The sequence below is a fragment of the Haplochromis burtoni genome, unplaced genomic scaffold, assembly GCF_018398535.1.
Source record: "Haplochromis burtoni strain Fernald_Lab_line unplaced genomic scaffold, NCSU_Asbu1 Contig_719, whole genome shotgun sequence".
Taxonomy (NCBI): Eukaryota; Metazoa; Chordata; class Actinopteri; order Cichliformes; family Cichlidae; genus Haplochromis; species Haplochromis burtoni.
This window is the reverse complement of record NW_024583080.1, coordinates 4,869-22,446: the sequence shown is the minus strand read 5'-3', so window position 1 is coordinate 22,446 and position 17,578 is coordinate 4,869. Positions and strand designations below refer to the sequence as shown.

The window sequence follows — 17,578 nt, the reverse complement described above, 5'->3', positions numbered from 1 at the left end:
CTTTTGCCTTCAGAATTGCGTTAATACTTCATGGCACCAATTCAACAAGGTGTTGGAAACATTCCTCGGGGATTTTGGTCCATATTAACTCGATAGCATCACATCACTTGCTGCAGATTTCTCAGCAGCACATCCATGATGCAAATCTCTCACTGCTCCACATCCCAAAGGTGTCCTGTTGGACTGAGATCTGGTGATCTCACTGTCATGTTCAAGTAAGCAGTTTGAGATGATTTGAACTTTGTGACATGCTGCTATATCCTGCCAGAAGCAGTTATCAGAGGATAGGTACACAGTGATCGTAAAGGGACGGGCATGGTCAGCAACAACGCTTGGGTAGGCTGTGGCCTTTAAATGATACTCACTTCATACTAAGGGGGCCAGAATGGGTAAAGATAATATTCAGTTCAGGACAGGTCATTTCGGAAACAGGCTCAGGGAGGCGCAGCTCTCTACTGCTACTGTTTGGTGGAGAACATGCATTATGGAAGTGAGAAGACAAATTTAATGACATGCAGCAGTAGTACATAAATACCTGGGGAGTGGACAGAGGTGAGTAGAGAACTCCTGCAGATCAGATGAGATTAGGCATGCTCACGGTGGTATGGCCGCAAGCATAAAATATTCCCCGCACATCGCAACAGACTGAACTGTTGATTCAAGGCAGATTCCGTGTTTTCATGATATTTATACTGAATTCTGACCCTACCATCTGAATGTAGTCAAATAAAACCAAAACTCATTAAGCAAGTTTTTTTCCCCAATCATCTATTATCCAATTTAGGTGAGCTTGTGTGTATTGTAGCCTCAGTTTCTTCTTCTTAGCTGATAGAGGTGTCACCTGGTGTAGTCTAATGCTGCCGTAGCTCATCTACTTCAAGTTCTGATATGTTTTGCGTTCAGTTATGCTAAAGCCCAAGTGAAGCAGTCTTGCCATTTGTTCTGGCGTGAACAAAGTATTTTCACAAAGAGAACTGCAACACACTGGATATTTTCTTTTTTTCACAACCTTTTCTATAAAGCCTAAAGTTGGTTGCCTGCAAAAAATTCACCATGCTGTCTTTAAAGTTGCTTTAATCACCTTTATTCCTTATTTGTGACGCTGAGATATAATTTTTTTTTATCTTGATCTTGAAGAGCTGCTCAGGTGTACACAACTAAGTGGCTGGTATAAAGGTCTCAAGCTTATTTTCTGAAACAGGAAAACATAGTAAAAACAATGCACCCGTGCAGCATTTGAATGTCCGTTTTCTTCACAGATCTGTCGTCTCCAGAGGCACCTGTCTGCTGGGGAGCACCAGCAGGACCTGTTCCAAGGTCAGCCTGCCATGTTTGTGTCTCAGCACTCGCAGCCGCCCACGCAGAGCCTGGTGGAGCTGATTGAGCTCTGTGGAGGGACAGTCTGCAAAACTGTGCGGCAGGCGGGAATCTGCATAGGGAAATACAGCGGCAGGAGGCCAGAGGGAAGCAGGATCCTGTCTGAGCAGTGGGTGTTGGGTGAGACATATTCTGTTCAGTTCTGTGATTTATCATGTCACTATAATAGCATGTCCCTATTAACTTTGTCTCGTTTTGTGTGGTTTGATTTCAGACAGTATCACACATCTGAAGCAGCTGTCATACGATAACTATGAGCTGGAGTGACCTCCACTGACTTTTCTTATTTTCTCTCTTTTTCCTGTTTTTCGGAGCATGAAATGTAGTTTTAACAATTGAATGTGTGATGGTGTGCGATTGTATAGTTTACCTCATTTCTTCCATGCAGTATTCATCTTGGTCAGATTTCTTATCTTTTTTTGTGTTCATAGATTTTTTGTTAACCCTTTGGCACTGTTGAATAAGAAATAATCTCAGTTACTGTGAAACCCTAACTTATTTACTGTCCTGGGTTAAAGTAGCAAGCACTACTGTGTAAAAAGGAACAAAATAAGACAATGTGAGTTTAAAAATCCTTAATGAGCCAGTTTGACATTGTAATTAGAAAGTAAATTTTGTGTGATTATAAAAAAATTTTGCAATATCTCTTTTGAATAAATACTTTATTTACAAAAAATTGATTTTGGACCTTGTTTCCTGAACTCCTGGATCAAAATGTACGATAAAAATAACTTCTTTTTCTTTGCTTGTTTGTCATCTTATGTATTATTGATTTGTTGTAGTGTAATGAAATGATTACTCCACGAGTGTAACAGCTTGGTCTTGGTCAAAACTCAGCAGTGAACTGAAGAAGTGTGATTGGAGGTTACTCAGCAGGGGCACTGGATGACAGATGACAAGCCTGATGTTTCACAGCTTGGACTCTGACACTTATCATCTTTCCACAGCAGACAGGGAAATAAACACTTTTACATAAATACAGGTGGATAAATGCAACTGTCACAATTTTTTAGAAACACAAACATAATACAGGGAAGATGTTGCCATTTTAACTGATCACTTTTGGAGCTTCGTACCAAGCTCAGTAAACTAAAGAGCAGCGCCAAAGTCAGCATCATAAATTCTGACTCCATGTTAGGTTAGCAAATTTTATCATCATCTGCAGATGATTATTTAAAAAACAGAATATTCTAGAAAGGATTGTAAATACTTTTCAAATCCCAGAAAATGGATCTGGGTTTTCAGTCTATTCTTAGTAAGCACCACATACCTGGCATACTATACCCACTTACCTAAATAACATTTTCTGTGTTTGTAATTGGCCTCATGTCCTCCTGTGTCTGAGTTTTTAGAATAACTCACTGGCTTTGTTAGGTACGCCTGTTCAGCCGCGTGTTATTACAAATGTAACTGGTCATCCAATCGCATAGCAGCAACCCAGTGTGTTTAGTTGTGTAGATGTGGTCAAGATGACCTGTGGATGTTCAAACCAAACAGAATGGGGAGCAAATGTGATTTGATCTGGGCTGATCTGAGTAATTGAAACTGCCTCTCTACTGGAGTTTCTCACACAACCCTCTGTGGGGTTTACAGAGCTTAGTCTGAAAAAGAAAATATTCACTTTAGTTCCCTAGCTAAAACACCTTGTTGAAACCAGAGTTGGCAAGTAAATGGCAAGACTGCTTCTAACTGATGGCAACAGTAACTCATTACAGCCAAGGTGTGCAGAAAAGCATCTCTGAAAGCACAAGACATTGAACCTTGAAGTAGAAGCAGCAGAAGACTGCATCCAGTGCCAGTCCTCTAAGCTAAGAATGGAAAACTGAGGCTACAATTCACATGGGCTCTACAAAATTGGACAATGGAAGATTGGAAAAACTTTGCCTAGTCTGATGAGTCACATTTTCAGCTGGTGGATCAGAATTCGGTGTAAACAACATGAAACCATGGATCTATCCTGCCATGTATCAACAGTTCAGGGTACAGAGTGTAATGGTGTGAGTGATATGTTTTTGGAAAACTTTTGGCCCTTGGTACCAATTGAGCATTATTTAAATTCGTCTCTTTATGACCACAGTGTTCCCATCTTCTGATGGCTCCTTCCAGCAGAATAATGTGTAGTGCTTTTGCATTTTTGGTGTATAGATAGCAAGAGAAACCCACTATGCCAGGCACTGGAGATATCACCTGCATAAATCTGCCAATATTTACATCATCCGCCTCAGTGTTCCTATTAATGAATGTGCATCTTCCCTTTAAAATAAAATAAACAGAAAACTCTGTTATATTTCCAACTATAAATATTACCATTACTATCTTTACTTTTAAAAAATAAGTACTAATGGCGTTAATATATTCACTTATCATATTAAGCAATCTCCACGTGTGTCCTGAGACAACTTTTGACGCCACATGTTCTCAAACAAAACGAAAATGAGGGGTTTTGCTGGAAAGAAAACCAAAAACGCGGCATACGCCTTTAATGTTACAGCATATGGTTCTCGTGGTGCACTGTCGCTGATTGGCTGGCCCCTATTACGTCACGTGGCCAGTCGGTTTTACCCGGCGTCATTGCGTAGGGAGGCGTGTGTGACATTTGCGGTGCAAGAAGCTAGTTTGAGAACAGCTAACCGGGTAAAGATGAGGACCTAGAGAAGAAAGTAGGAAATATTTTTTCCGTTTAGCACCAGGGTCGAGTTTTGGCTTTGACTTGGTCATGGTTCCCCGATTAGAGAAGATATTTATGTCAAATGTAGCGTTTGGTAAAACTTCCTGTGTTGGCGAGCACGTTGAGTAGTTAAGCTAATGCCTTTTTTTCTGAACTTGTAGTAAACGTGCAGAGTTCAGGCTGAGGACGTGTTCCGGTTTGCTGTCCTGAGATGTCCGTACTAATATTTGATAACTGCAACTTAAGTTTATGCATTGCTGTATGGCTTTAAGCGCTTGAGCCGACTTGACAAACTGCGTTGTTTTTTTTTGCACACAAGGTTAAAATTAGCTTTAGCCAACTAGCTCCTCATTCCCTTCTTGCTGCAGCTTTCTCACTTTTCCTCCGCTGACTAGTCGGGACAGGTGTGCTGAAATTGGGACAGGTGTGTTGTGGGATACCCAGGGTGCACTGCTACTTAATCACGGCGTGCGCTGACAGTCCACTTCAGGGATTTTCTGTCACTTCAGTGGAGCCAGAGGTGCAATCATGCTGCTCTCTTTGGTTGTGCACACATACTCGCTGCGGTACTGGTTTCCTGCTACGATTATGCTGGGGACAGCCCCGGCTTATCTGCTGTCATGGGGGGCTTGGCGCTTGCTGTCAACTATCTTACCATCGAGTTTGTACCACAAAATAGACGACCGGTTGTACTGCGTCTACCAGAGTATGGTCCTATTCTTCTTTGAAAACTACACAGGAGTTGAGGTGGGTGATCCTCCACTTTGTGTGTGGGTTATTTTACCTACTAATATCTAGTCTACGAATAGAAAAACAGACTGTCTTAAGATACAGCTGCCTCTGGGTGCATATGTCTGCAGGTTTTCAACTTACAGCAGATTAAAGTCTGTGGAGAATGTTGCACTTTTTCAGGTCTCTGTATCTGTTAGAACTGTTGGGGTAAATGTATAACATTGTAAGAGTGTGTGTACACATTCAGCCCAGTTAACCAGATGGACCAGACACATTGCAAGAAAGTCTGCATTCTTTGGCACTGCTGTTGCCACACATAGAACAATAGGCGGTTTTCGTACGTTAAGGTGTGTTTACTGAAGGCACGTACAGTGGTGTAGCTGGCTGACCTTTGCCTTTGAAAATGATTAATCTCATAAATTCATTGCAGTATCCTCAAATGAAGGCTTCTTAAATGTGCTGTAGTGTTGGAGTAAATTCTTTAGGATTAATTGCAAAGACTCAAGTTTTAACATTTAATGAAACAATATAAATGTTAATTTTACAGTGATGTAAAATTAACTTTTTGCTGACACGTATACTGCCTTCAACCTGCTTTCTTTTCTTTTTCTGTAGATTGTTATTTATGGAGATATACCAAAGAACAAGGAGAATGTGGTTTACCTGTCAAATCATCAATGCACAGGTTCTTAATTTGAATATCAAGCTTTATAAAATGTAGTCCAATGTAAAGCACTATTCAAATATCTAACCTTTTCTTTTGTTATAGCTGACTGGATCATTGCTGACATGCTTGCCATCAGGCAGAGCGCTCTGGGTCATGTCAGATATGTCCTTAAAGATGGACTCAAGTGGCTGCCGCTATATGGATGGTATTTCTCTGAGGTAATGTATCTGTGTGAGTATGAGGAGGTCATTTTTAAGATTAAGAAGAGACCAGCTGCTTAATCTGGGGTGGCTGTAGTTCAGGAAGTAGACAGGAAGGTTGGTGGTTCCAGTCGCTGGCAAGATACTGCTAACCCCAAGTTGCTCTCTGATGCATCCATTGGAGTATGAATGTGTGTGACTGTTATATAAAAAGCACTTGAGTAGAAAAAAAGTGCTTGTTTTAATGGGGCAAGGTGTGTACTGCGTTTTGAGAGCTCGGAGTATAAAAGCATTTACCAGCTTGGCACTGTGACTGATATTTACTGCATTATTATACAACATGAGTGCTCATGGGTTACACCAGTGCTGCAACGTTGGCATTCCATTTGAACTTAACCTGTAAAGTTTCGTCACTTCATCTTGGATCATTAAGACATCATGGTAGTTAACCTGACATATTTTGCCACAGTAACACATACACAGATGGATATAAGGGCTGGTTTGGGGCAAGGGAAAAAAACAAAATGATTCTACCATGCTCGCCAGGTGTATGTATGTATGCATCAACATGTTTAAGTTGCGTTTCTTCTCTGTAAGAGTGGAAGGGAGTTGTCTCTGAATGCGCTGCATTGTTTGCAGCCTCAGCTTGGAATTTACAGATCTCAGAATAAAAAAGGCTAACCCCAGTGTGGCCGGGTGATTACCACAAACACTCTTCTAACATGTGAGAACGCTGTCAAAAACAGGAAGAGTCTTTGACACAAGAATTTTTTGTTTTTGTTTGTGTGTGGTGACTGGTTTGTAGCAAAGCTTTCGTCTCATCTCTAAAGTCTCAATTTGTTGTTGATGAAAGCACACCTAAGCCAAGAGACCACACTTAGCATTGGGGTCACACCATCTGTAATAAACATAATAAACCAAACCCATCTCTAAATGCAGCCTTCATTTTGCACAATTGTGTTCCATAGCATTAAAAAAAATCGCTGCTATAAACATATGTAGTGCTTTTCTACTCAGTAGAGCACTTTAAGTCTCACTCACCCAATCACTTCTATTCATACACGCACTTTTTACCAAATGCTTTTTTGTTTGTTTGTTTGTTTTGTAATACATCAACACTGTGATGTATGCATCAGGGACAACTCAGGGTTAACATCTTGCCCAAGGATACTCTGACACCGAGTAGAGCCGAGAAACGATCCACCAACCTTCTGATTAGTAGACCTGAACCACAGCTTCTCTATTAATTAACTACTCTATTAATCTCATTTGGATTTTTTTTTCTCTCTTCTACCTAGCACGGGGGAATCTATGTGAAACGAAGCTCAAAGTTCAATGAAAAGGCGATGAGGAAGAAGCTCCTTGCTCAGACTCAGCGTGGAGCACCGGTAACTACACATCTTCAAGTATTTCCTGAATGTAAATCTTTTTTTGTCTCTTAAGTTGAAACAAAAGAGGCTTCAAGATTTAAATTGCACGTAATTATATTCTTAAAACGGAAAGTCCAAAATGTTTTGTTCAAAGGTCATTTGAAGCCATTACCTTTTCAACACATTAATTTTTTTTTTACCTCCTGGAATATTTATGAAAACAAGATAGTAATTGAAATTAAAGTTATAAATATTTCAGGGTTTGTTTTGTTCTGTATCAGTAAAATGTTTTATTTTCTGCCGTGGGAAACAGGCAGCAGTTTTTACTCCATCTAAATGGATAACTGGATGTTTTTATGTGTTGAGATTCATTTGTTTTGTGTGTTTGCTGCGGTGCAAGGACTTGCTTTTAATCGCTTTTTTGGATTTGACTGTGGGGGATTAGTGTTGCCTGTGCGTATGTGTGTGTTGTAGCACAAGCCGTCATGGTTTCCAAAAGGCTCACTGTGAAAACTGTGTAACACAGTTCACTGCTGATAGTTCCTGTTCATATAATCAATTGTTAATGGAACAAAAATTTGGAAACTGAGACAAGAAACGTACGATCATATTAATAAAGACACAGATTTTCACAAATGGTTCAGTTTGGCTGGAATCGGTGAATCCCACTTGGCTGCGGATGCCAGTAATTCACATTGGTTCAAACTGCTGCATAGTTTCATTTGGTGCAAATGTTGTCATAAAGGCATCTGCACAGGTTGGGCAACAGTAGATGAATCAGATACAGCCGGGGCCTGGGAAGCAGGTTTTGTTTTCAGGTTAGCTGGAATCTAAACTGGTATGAATCAAGATAACCCGATAAAATGTTTTCATTTTCTTTTAAGCCTAAACAATGTTGGGTTTACAGATTCCTTCTCAACAAATAGTACATTTGTTAGAAAACTGTGTCTTTGATTTCATGTGCTTTTTCTCCTCATAGATGTACCTCGTCATCTTCCCTGAAGGAACTCGGTATAATCCAGACCTCAAGAATGTTATCGCTGACAGTCAGGCTTTTGCTGCGAAAGAAGGTAGAGTCATAACAGCAGCCACTCACTGCTGTACTTGTGCATACTGATTCAGTTCAGCCCACTCAGTCAGTAAAACAGCTGACTTAAATTTAGTTCTGAGACCTTCTTTGACCACTAAAACATAACCTGCAAATAAAACTTTCTTGAGCGTTAACAAATGAGAAAAACTGTATAAAACTAGAAGCAGACCTGGATTCAGTAGGATTAAGGACTCAGAAAGCCATATAAATGCTCATGAATATAAAAGATTATATGGAACAGTAAACATATCAGGTAAAAACCTCACTAAATAAAAAAACATTGTAATACTGGTGCTGCGCTGAGAAGTAGCCACGTTCCACCAGCTTTGTTATTTTGGCATCACCATGAAGTGCAATGAACTGAAACAGTTCAGGGGCTTGTGCTGCTTTCTGCTCACAAACAGCCTCGATTCTGCAGAGATTAGGACTATCTCGGCCTCTGCACTGAATATCACCTTCCCCCATTAATCCAAATAAATCGCTCTGGAGAGCTGACATGTGCGCATGACATTATCTGTTATTAGTGTGGCATTAGTGAGCAGAGGACGGTGGCACACCAACCTAGGATCCACCAAGCTTTGCTGTGAATATCTCAAACAGCCACATTCACATTTGTTTTTCTTCATTTTGCGGGGGATTCTAGCCGTCACCTGTTTTACAGTAGAGCAGTGGAGCTGGCAGGAAATGAGAAGAGATGGGGAGATGGCGCACAACAAAGGTTCCCATGCACACTCGTCATAGGAGTGTGGAGTTAGGAGCCGTCTGCGTGGCTCATAAATCACTAAGACACCGGGACTGTAATATGTAAAACACTGGTTGCATGTGCTGATAAGAAACAAATTTATGACGTTTTTTACATATTTTTCACAGGGCTCACTGTCCTGAAGCACACTCTAACACCCAGAATGAAAGCAGCTCATGTAGCCATCGATACTATGAAGGGCCACCTGGATGCTGTGTATGACGTCACTGTGGCCTACGAGGGAACGCTGGACAGCTCCGGGCAGAGGAGATCTGCACCAGCGATGCCAGGTATGCAGGGATATTGTTTTAGACACGAGTCGGGGGGGGTTCTGTTGTTGGTGTTACAGCTGATTACGCGCACCTTTATTTCTGTAGACGGCAGCTGTTGTTGCACGAGATATGCTTTGGTTTGCCCGTAACAGCGACCTCAGTTTGCTTTCTTCTTAATCAGTGCATCCTTAAACACACACACACGGAGTATTATTAGTCCTTCAACATTGTAAACGACGCCACCGGTAATTAATCACACAGCAAACATCACCTATTAACAGTCACACCTTCCTGTAAACAACATGACTCGGTGTTTTGGAGCCTTTGATTATTCCGTGTTCCCAGTTGTTCAACAAGCGCTCTTTGAATGAATTAAAAAAACAAAAAAACATCCCGTTTCAGGAATAAACATCTGTGTGTTTCTAGAAAACAGAACAGAGAATAGAAAAGCATTCCTGTCCTCACGCACTTCCTGGCCTCATGTGGCGAAGGTGACGGTGGTGATTTCACAAGGAGCTGGAAGTGACTCAAGGCTGCCAAAGCAAATGTTTCTTATCAGGGTGACTAAATTAGCATTCAGCATATTTCTGTAGTCCTTTAATAGGAGGATAAATTAGTGATTTACTGCACAATAGAAATTATAATATTTGCTGCTCCAATTCCTGCTTTACTTAACAAAAACAACAAAAAACACATTCTTAATATTAAATGTAATGCATTTCAAATCAGAATGGCTTGTTGATTTGATTGCAGCCATTTCAGTGCCTCTGTGGGAGGCCTTTTGTTTTGATAGCTGTAAATAAGGGGTGGTTTTTGCATCGCTACAACAACATTAGCATGTGGTCCAGGACTTTTCCTTCGTAGTCACAAAAACATGGTTTAAAAAAATGGTAGCAGCCAAAATGTGGAGACTTAAAAATAACTTTATTAACTTATTGGTTACTTGGATTTGTTCATTGACTGTGAAGGAGGGGGGGGGGGGGATAATGCTATTGCAAATAAAGTTTTATATCCCTTTTTTATTGAGTGTATTAAAAACAACAACACAAATCTTTAAACTGATTAAATTATAACTTAAGAACAAATGCTTGATTGTTACCGGTGATTACAAATTACGTTCTTATCTTCTGGAGTACTACTTGCATACGATTACACATATTTGCAATTTTGCTTTTGTACTTCACCGCAGCTTTTAAATCAGTTGATGTGATTGAAGTGCACATGTTCGGCTTTAAATGAAAGAGAATAAGAGAGAAAAATAATAAAATCCATGAAGTGTTTCTGAATTGTAGCAATTTTTATACGAAGTTCCCAATTTTTCATTGTCAAAATTAGATTGACAATAGACTGACAAGCAGTTTCATGGCCAGATGAAGACCCGTTCCTTTTTTTTTTTTATGATAAATGAAGGGGACGTGACATCTGAAGGTCAGTTGGTATGTTGACTTAGTATTTTACAGCTTCTCACTGTGATTGTAAATAAGGGACCAAAGATGTATTGGTGCATGTGAGGGAGGCTGTTGTTAAGCTGTCAGGTTATCAGAGAGAAGTTTTAAGTGTCCAAATCAACAATCCGCCAGCTGCCTTTGCTAAAAAGAAGACTGGCCAACATCAAAAGGCCTAAAAGACCACAGAAGACAGCTAAAGTGCACAGTGATGTTGAGAAAGACAACTTCACAACATCTAACCACACACAAAGTATACTCTCTCAAGGAGGCAGGAGTGTGATTGTCAAACACCTTGAATGCACGTGCAGAGGGGAGCGAACTCAGGAATGAGAAGGACAGATTACACTTTGCCAGAAAGCCTCTAAAAGCATCTGCACTGTTCTGCGATCATATTGGACCAAAGAAATAAACATGAACTTGTATCAATGAGAAAAGTATGGAGAGGGAAAGGTACAGCTCAGACCACCTGTCAAACATGGTGGCAGCAGTGTTGTGACATGGGAATCTGTGGTGCAGTCGGCTCATGCGAAATATTTGTTAAAGCTGTCACATTCCTGCTGAAAGGTGCATGTTAAGAAGGTAAAATTGTAAAGACTATCCTTGTTTAAAATATTATGGTCCAACTTGTAACTGCACCGCTCATGGTAGCAATCGGTTTCTTTCAACTCGCGAGATCAAAGATTCCCTCTCTGTTTTTATTAAAGATATTTGGATCATAGCGAGTTGTTTGTCACTTCACAGCAGAGTTGTTTTCCCTTCCAGGTGGTTGTTTTTTAAAGGTTGTTTTGCAGCATTGTTCTGCTCAAACACACATGACATGCAGTCATTGAGACTGAGCTTTGATTTATGAAACGCTTTAAGAGTCTTTTAGCCTCTCTGTGCCAAACACGAGTGTCTGCAGCCAAGAAACCCAAAAACAGGATTTAACCCCCCGCAAGCACGAGGAGGAAATGCACCAACACTGCTTTGCACCTTAAGAATGACTCCGGCGTTTTTATTGTGCGTTACAGTAAAAATATTTTCGTGCCTTCAGCCGTCAACGAGTTGTCGGCGCTCGTTAAACTGGCACACATTGTGTGCAAAGGTCAATTTAAATCCGGGCAGCCGCTGATGGAGGTGCTCTCTCCAGCAGTCTTTCGCTGCCGACTTCGATCAAGTTTCCTCTTTTGGCCTCAGTGCCACATTTCCTGATGATATTGCATGTTGTGGAAACAGGAACTTGAAGGTCTCTGGGGATAGACGAGCAGCCTTGAGCGTTCACACTTGGTTACGCTTTTATATATGACCTCCTCAGACGTGTGACTTTCTGTTTCTTTGCTTAAGTGCAGACTGACAGTTGGATTTTAACATATTGTATGAAGAAAAGTTGAAACTGAAACATTAAATCTATAATATTTGGAAAGATGTTTTGTCTTTTGTGTCATATAATGTAACACCGGTGACTGTTTTGGAATTACCTTTAAGTGATTTCCTTCCTTTACTGGTCTTTACTGGGCAATTGCATCACAGCAGCTCCAGTCCATCACTGTCACCTCGTGTTGGTTTTTAAGTGCTTACTGTACGTGTCGTTGCACTGACAGGCTTTTCCTGTTTTTGATTGGTCTTTTTATGGATTTATTTATTTTTTCTCTTTGACAGAATTCCTCTGCAAAGAATGCCGCCGCATCCACATACACTTCGACCGTGTGGACATAAAAGAAATTCCCTCGGAGCCGGCGTTTTTCCGCAGATGGCTGCACGATCGCTTCGAAATCAAGGACCGGTGAGTGTGTGTGCGTGCCTGTGTGTGAGAGCATGTACACGCACTTGTGTCTGGAGTAATTAATCATGTTGAAATTGCATGTCATCTAGTCAATATGTGAGCTGCGAGGTGTTTTTGCAAAACGACTTCTTTTGTGTGCCACCGCTCTGTTACAGAGAGATAAACCTTAACTTTGTGTTTCTGTAGTTAGAATAAATTAACACAGTACCAACTTAATATTCAACCAGTAAAATATAACAAAGGGTTTGTTTCACAGGTTTCCAGCTGGAAAACATAATTATTTACTCTACATATCTCTTCTTTTTTTTGTATACGATGCTAACTAATTAATTACTAATAAAACAATACCAGGTAGTCATTATGAAGTTAATAATTAATAAATCATTTATTTTAATAAGCTTTCTCATTTAGATAAAGATCGTTTGTTAATCAAGACCTGTGAACAAAAGACATAAACGACAAATCGACCCGTAACAAAAACGGTTACACATGTTGGCAAACTGAGAAAAGCGTGTCTAAGGGTTGTTGTGACGGTGAAAGAACACAATGTGGTTTTGACTTTATGTAGTTGTGGACAACAAACTGTATATAAGAATTGCTTCTTGGCACACAGTTTAGTAAGTAAAAAAAAAAAAAAAAGGCTGCTTCAGGCACGCGTGTACAATTGGGTCAAATGTGGTCGCCGATTTGCTCGTTAATTAAATTGTCTTTACACTGACAGCTCGTCGCGGATAGCTTATTCGTTTTTAGTGAGAAACACAGAAAAGTAAGGTTTTCTTTTGTGCCTTCTCTGGTGTGATTATGTGACATTACCTCTGGAGAAACCATTTGAATAATGGTTTTGTGACATTTCCATGTGGGCACAGACAGAGAAGGGTCTAGATCAGTGGTGTCAAATTCAATTTACGTCATGGTCTAAGTACACTTAAGTTTAAGTGGTCCAGATCAGCTCATTTCAGCTTCATAACCTGTAAAAAGAAATAAATGTCCCCTTTTTCTCTGCTTCAAAAAAAAAGTTGACCTGCACATTTTAATCCACGAGGTGTTTTAAGAAAGTCTTTTTTTTTTTTTTTTTTTTTTTTTTTTTTTTCTCTCTCTCTCTCTACGTGATGAAGAAATCAAGGTCAAAGGTGTAAAACTGCATATAAAAGTACTGGTAGCTCATTACCTGTATTGTAAATTCCACTGTAATAAACTTTAATTTTATTTACTGTTATACTAATGACAAGAAAACATTTGTTTTGGTATTCCTTTGTTGTAGTATAACAGACCATGTGTGATTTCTTAGTCTGTAAGAAAGATGTGAAAGTGACAAAAATAGTCTCAAAAGTTTTTCTCTCCTCATCCTGATTTCATGAGACTTTTTTTTTTTTTCTTTCTTTTCAAAGGCTGCTGACCAATTTCTACGAGTCGCAGGATTCCGACAAATTATGCAAGTTCCCCGGTGAGGGCAAACCTTCTCCGCTGAATCTCTCGAAAACCCTGCCCTCCTTGGTCATCCTTGGGGGACTGACACTGCCAATGCTGCTGACAGAAAAGGGCAGGAAGCTGTACGTGAGAACCTGGGTGTGTGGGACGCTGCTGGGCTGGCTGTGGGTAAACATTTTTCCCTAACAAATCGAGGCCAGTCTGCCACGATGAGACGCACAAAAGACTCGAGACGGTGCCATTTTCCTGTATCGCGACACAATGTATGCTCCAGATGCAGAGCAGTATGTGATAAAAGGCTCAGAGATATTTTTGTTTGACTGTTTGACCGGAGACACTGAGAAATGTTAGCCTTTTGTGCTACTTGCTCCCTCCTCAACCTGAAATGACAAAACCTTTGTTAAAGTATTATATTCCCCAAAAGTTATTGAAATAGCTTCATACCTCTATTAAAATAACCCCTCCTTCCTTTCATCGGATTTAGCCAAATTAGTATCCTTGCATGCTGTTTTCTTCTTCTTTGGTCTTTGGCCAGTTTAGTTCTAATTATTTCTGAGAGCAAAGTGTGCCAAGCACTCTAAAAACACATGCAACGATCACGGTCGGCTGCTGTACTAAAGAGCACAGCCTGCTGCTGATTGATCATTTAAGTGCACTGATTTATTGGTATTGGTTGTAATGTTTGTCTTGTTTCATGCCAAGTCTCATATCAGGAAGAAATGCACTTTTCCCCCTCGTATAAGGTGATGTTTGTTTTTGTTTTTTACATTGGTCGAACAACATGCAGTCCTCTACACGGGCCCATACGGGTGACACCAGCTACATTGTTTATTTTAAATAATCATCTTTTGTTTCCTCACTGTGAATGTAGCCGTAAGAACAAGTATATTTGTGGATCTGTGAAAGACTAGCCCCTCCCCCTTTTCTCTTTTCAGCTCAGCCTTTTTTGTCAAGAAACACTGTTGGAGCTCGCAGTGGAGGACTGTCAGTGAACTTGTTCCACTAATGTAAATCATTACTTCCACCTTTAAAATCGTCAGTCATTGCCAAAACCTGTTGCGTTTTGTTTTTCCACATCGTCCCACTGAGAGCGTCTCTGCCGTCGTCGACAACGTATTGCTCAACTTAAAACACGCAAAGAGGCTTTACGTGTTTGTTCCTCTGAGTTAATAAAGAAAATCTGATTTTTTCATAATTATTCATAACTTTTCTATATGCATTTGTTACGACCGTGTTAAGGTTCACGTCTGTCTACCTAACAAAACGCTGACAAAGCCATGTTAACAGTATATCGCAGGTTTCCTGTGCACTCAAAGCCATTTGTATTTTAAACATCATTGTATCGTGAAATGCACTGTATGTCTGTTGTCGTTGTTTACCATGAAAGCGTTGCATTTTCCACACGTCACTTTACGTATTTACGACCTCCTGTAGCCTGATGTGTTTTATTTCCTTGTGTGGATGGTATAGTAATTTACATCTTGCTCTAATACCTCACTTGAATAATCCTTCCTTGTTTTTAAATGACCTTTGTCAGCCATTTTCTAGTCATTTTTATCCAGACGAGCTCTGACTGTAACTCATCAGGAAACTCTGTAGACAGTGTATTAAATGCCAACTGTTTTTGGAAATGCGTGCCTTCTCTTTGGAGGAGTCGGTCCTCGGCCGTCTCACAGAGCGCCACGGTGGCTCTATTTTCTTTCCGCCAGGTGACTGCACAGATGCTCTCTGCTGGAGCTGCTGCTCACTGCAGCATGCGGCAATACTGTCTACAGTTCATAGTGGCTTATTTTCCTCTAAGAATGCATTGATTTACACTTGAGGACTATTATTAAATGGTGAAACCTTTAATGCGTGTAAGTTATGGAAGTTGGGGGTGAGAATGAAATAAAGTGGTTTTCCTGGGCAAGTTGTCTCTTCTCTGTTGCTCTTACTGCTTTGATTATAAGTTTGATATCAGATATATGTAGAAGATGCATACTGTTCTGCCTCTGTATTATTTATATATATATATATATATGTGTGTGTGTGTGTGTGTGCGTGCGTGTGCGTATATACACGTATGTATATACACGTATGTATATATATGTGTATAATATATGTGTGTGTGTGTGTGTATGTGTATGTGTGTGTATATGTATATATGTATATGTGTATATGTGTATATGTGTATGTGTGTATGTGTGTATGTGTGTATGTGTGTGTATATGTATGTATATGTGTGTATATGTATGTATATGTATGTATGTATGTGTATGTATGTATGTGTATGTATGTATGTATATGTATGTATATGTATGTATATATGTATATATGTATATGTATATGTATATATATATGTATATGTATATATATATGTATATGTATATATATATGTATATATATATGTATATATATATGTATATGTATATGTATATGTATATGTATATATATATGTATGTATATATATATGTATGTATATATATGTATGTATATATATATGTATGTATATATATATGTATGTATATATATGTATGTATATATATGTATGTATATATATATGTATGTATATATATGTTCTTCCTCTACCCCCCCCCCATTTTTGCACATGTCGAGGAGCGTGTCAGGCTACATTTCACTGTGTGTTATACTTGTATGACTATGCATGTGACAAATAAAGAACCTTGAACTTGAAACTTGGTGCAACTCTTCAGTTTGTCTTGAATATAAAATGAAAGCAAAGTGTTCTCGCCTTTTGTGAAGCTGTTTGTGCTTCAGACCTGAGCTTGTGTGTTCGTGTGTTCATGTCTCCATATTCCCGAATATGTAAATTAAAGATCATTTTAAAGTAAAAGACCACTTTTGAGCCGTTTCTTTCTTGGCCCTAAGAATACTAAAGAACCGGGATTAACAAGAGTCACTGCAGGACTAAACTAAAGTTTAGTTTAGTTTAAGTTTTACTATAAGTCAGCATGACTGCAGCATTAGATCCAGATCAGATCTTTCCTCATTCTGATTGTGGGCAGGTTATTTCAATGAGTAGAGCTCTTAAGAAGGAATTGAAATTGAAAATGATTCATTGATGTACAGAATTCAATTTGAAGTATTTGGTGCTTAGAATTTGATGGCCCATCACTGTTGACTTCAGACCACAGATGTGATTTCTGATGGAGTTTTGCATTTAAAACCTGCAGACTTTGTTCCTTTAAGCTAACAACACAAATCATGTTTCTTACTGAGACGTTTTGAATGTTTTATGACGACTGCAGCCTTTTGTTTCCTGTGGCTGAAGCTAACCAAATTATACAGTGGGGCAAAAAAGTATTTAGTCAGCCACCGATTGTGCAAGTTCCCCCACCTAAAATGATGACAGAGGTCAGTAATTTGCACCAGAGGTACACTTCAACTGTGAGAGACAGAATGTGAAAAAAAAAATCCATGAATCCACATGGTAGGATTTGTAAAGAATTTATTCGTAAATCAGGGTGGAAAATAAGTATTTGGTCAATAACAAAAATACAACTCAATACTTTGTAACATAACCTTTGTTGGCAATAACAGAGGTCAAACGTTTACTATAGGTCTTTACCAGGTTTGCACACACAGTAGCTGGTATTTTGGCCCATTCCTCCATGCAGATCTTCTCGAGAGCAGTGATGTTTTGGGGCTGTCGCCGAGCAACACGGACTTTCAACTCCCGCCACAGATTTTCTATGGGGTTGAGGTCTGGAGACTGGCTAGGCCACTCCAGGACTTTCAAATGCTTCTTACGGAGCCACTCCTTTGTTGCCCGGGCGGTGTGTTTTGGATCATTGTCATGTTGGAAGACCCAGCCTCGTTTCA

The 17,578-nt window shown here is 39.6% G+C and overlaps 2 protein-coding genes across 2 annotated transcripts in view; both read left to right on the top strand.

Moving 5' to 3' along the window:
* Positions 1–2,012, top strand: part of mcph1 (microcephalin 1) — a 34,393-nt gene extending 32,381 nt beyond the window's left edge. The window contains exons 14-15 of the mRNA XM_005950120.3: positions 1,260–1,497; positions 1,592–2,012. Coding sequence (XP_005950182.1) covers positions 1,260–1,497; positions 1,592–1,644 — 291 coding nt within the window. The 3' untranslated portion in view covers positions 1,645–2,012. The remainder of the gene's footprint in view (positions 1–1,259; positions 1,498–1,591) is intronic.
* Positions 2,013–3,939: 1,927 nt separating this feature from the next.
* Positions 3,940–15,665, top strand: agpat5 (1-acylglycerol-3-phosphate O-acyltransferase 5 (lysophosphatidic acid acyltransferase, epsilon)). Its single transcript, XM_005950118.3, has 8 exons — positions 3,940–4,792; positions 5,393–5,462; positions 5,547–5,662; positions 6,943–7,032; positions 7,994–8,084; positions 8,975–9,136; positions 12,205–12,328; positions 13,717–15,665. The coding sequence occupies exons 1-8, from the start codon at positions 4,574–4,576 to the stop codon at positions 13,940–13,942; spliced, it is 1,098 nt and encodes a 365-aa protein (XP_005950180.1). The 5' UTR covers positions 3,940–4,573; the 3' UTR covers positions 13,943–15,665.
* Positions 15,666–17,578: the final 1,913 nt, after the last annotated feature.

Coding starts and splice junctions, on each gene's coding strand:
- agpat5 (XM_005950118.3), top strand. CDS start 4,574: ATGCTGCTCTCTTTGGTTGTGCACACATACTCGCTGCGGTACTGGTTT. Junction 5,663..6,942: donor ATGGATGGTATTTCTCTGAG/GTAATGTATCTG, acceptor TCTTCTACCTAG/CACGGGGGAATCTATGTGAA. Junction 12,329..13,716: donor CGCTTCGAAATCAAGGACCG/GTGAGTGTGTGT, acceptor TTCTTTTCAAAG/GCTGCTGACCAATTTCTACG.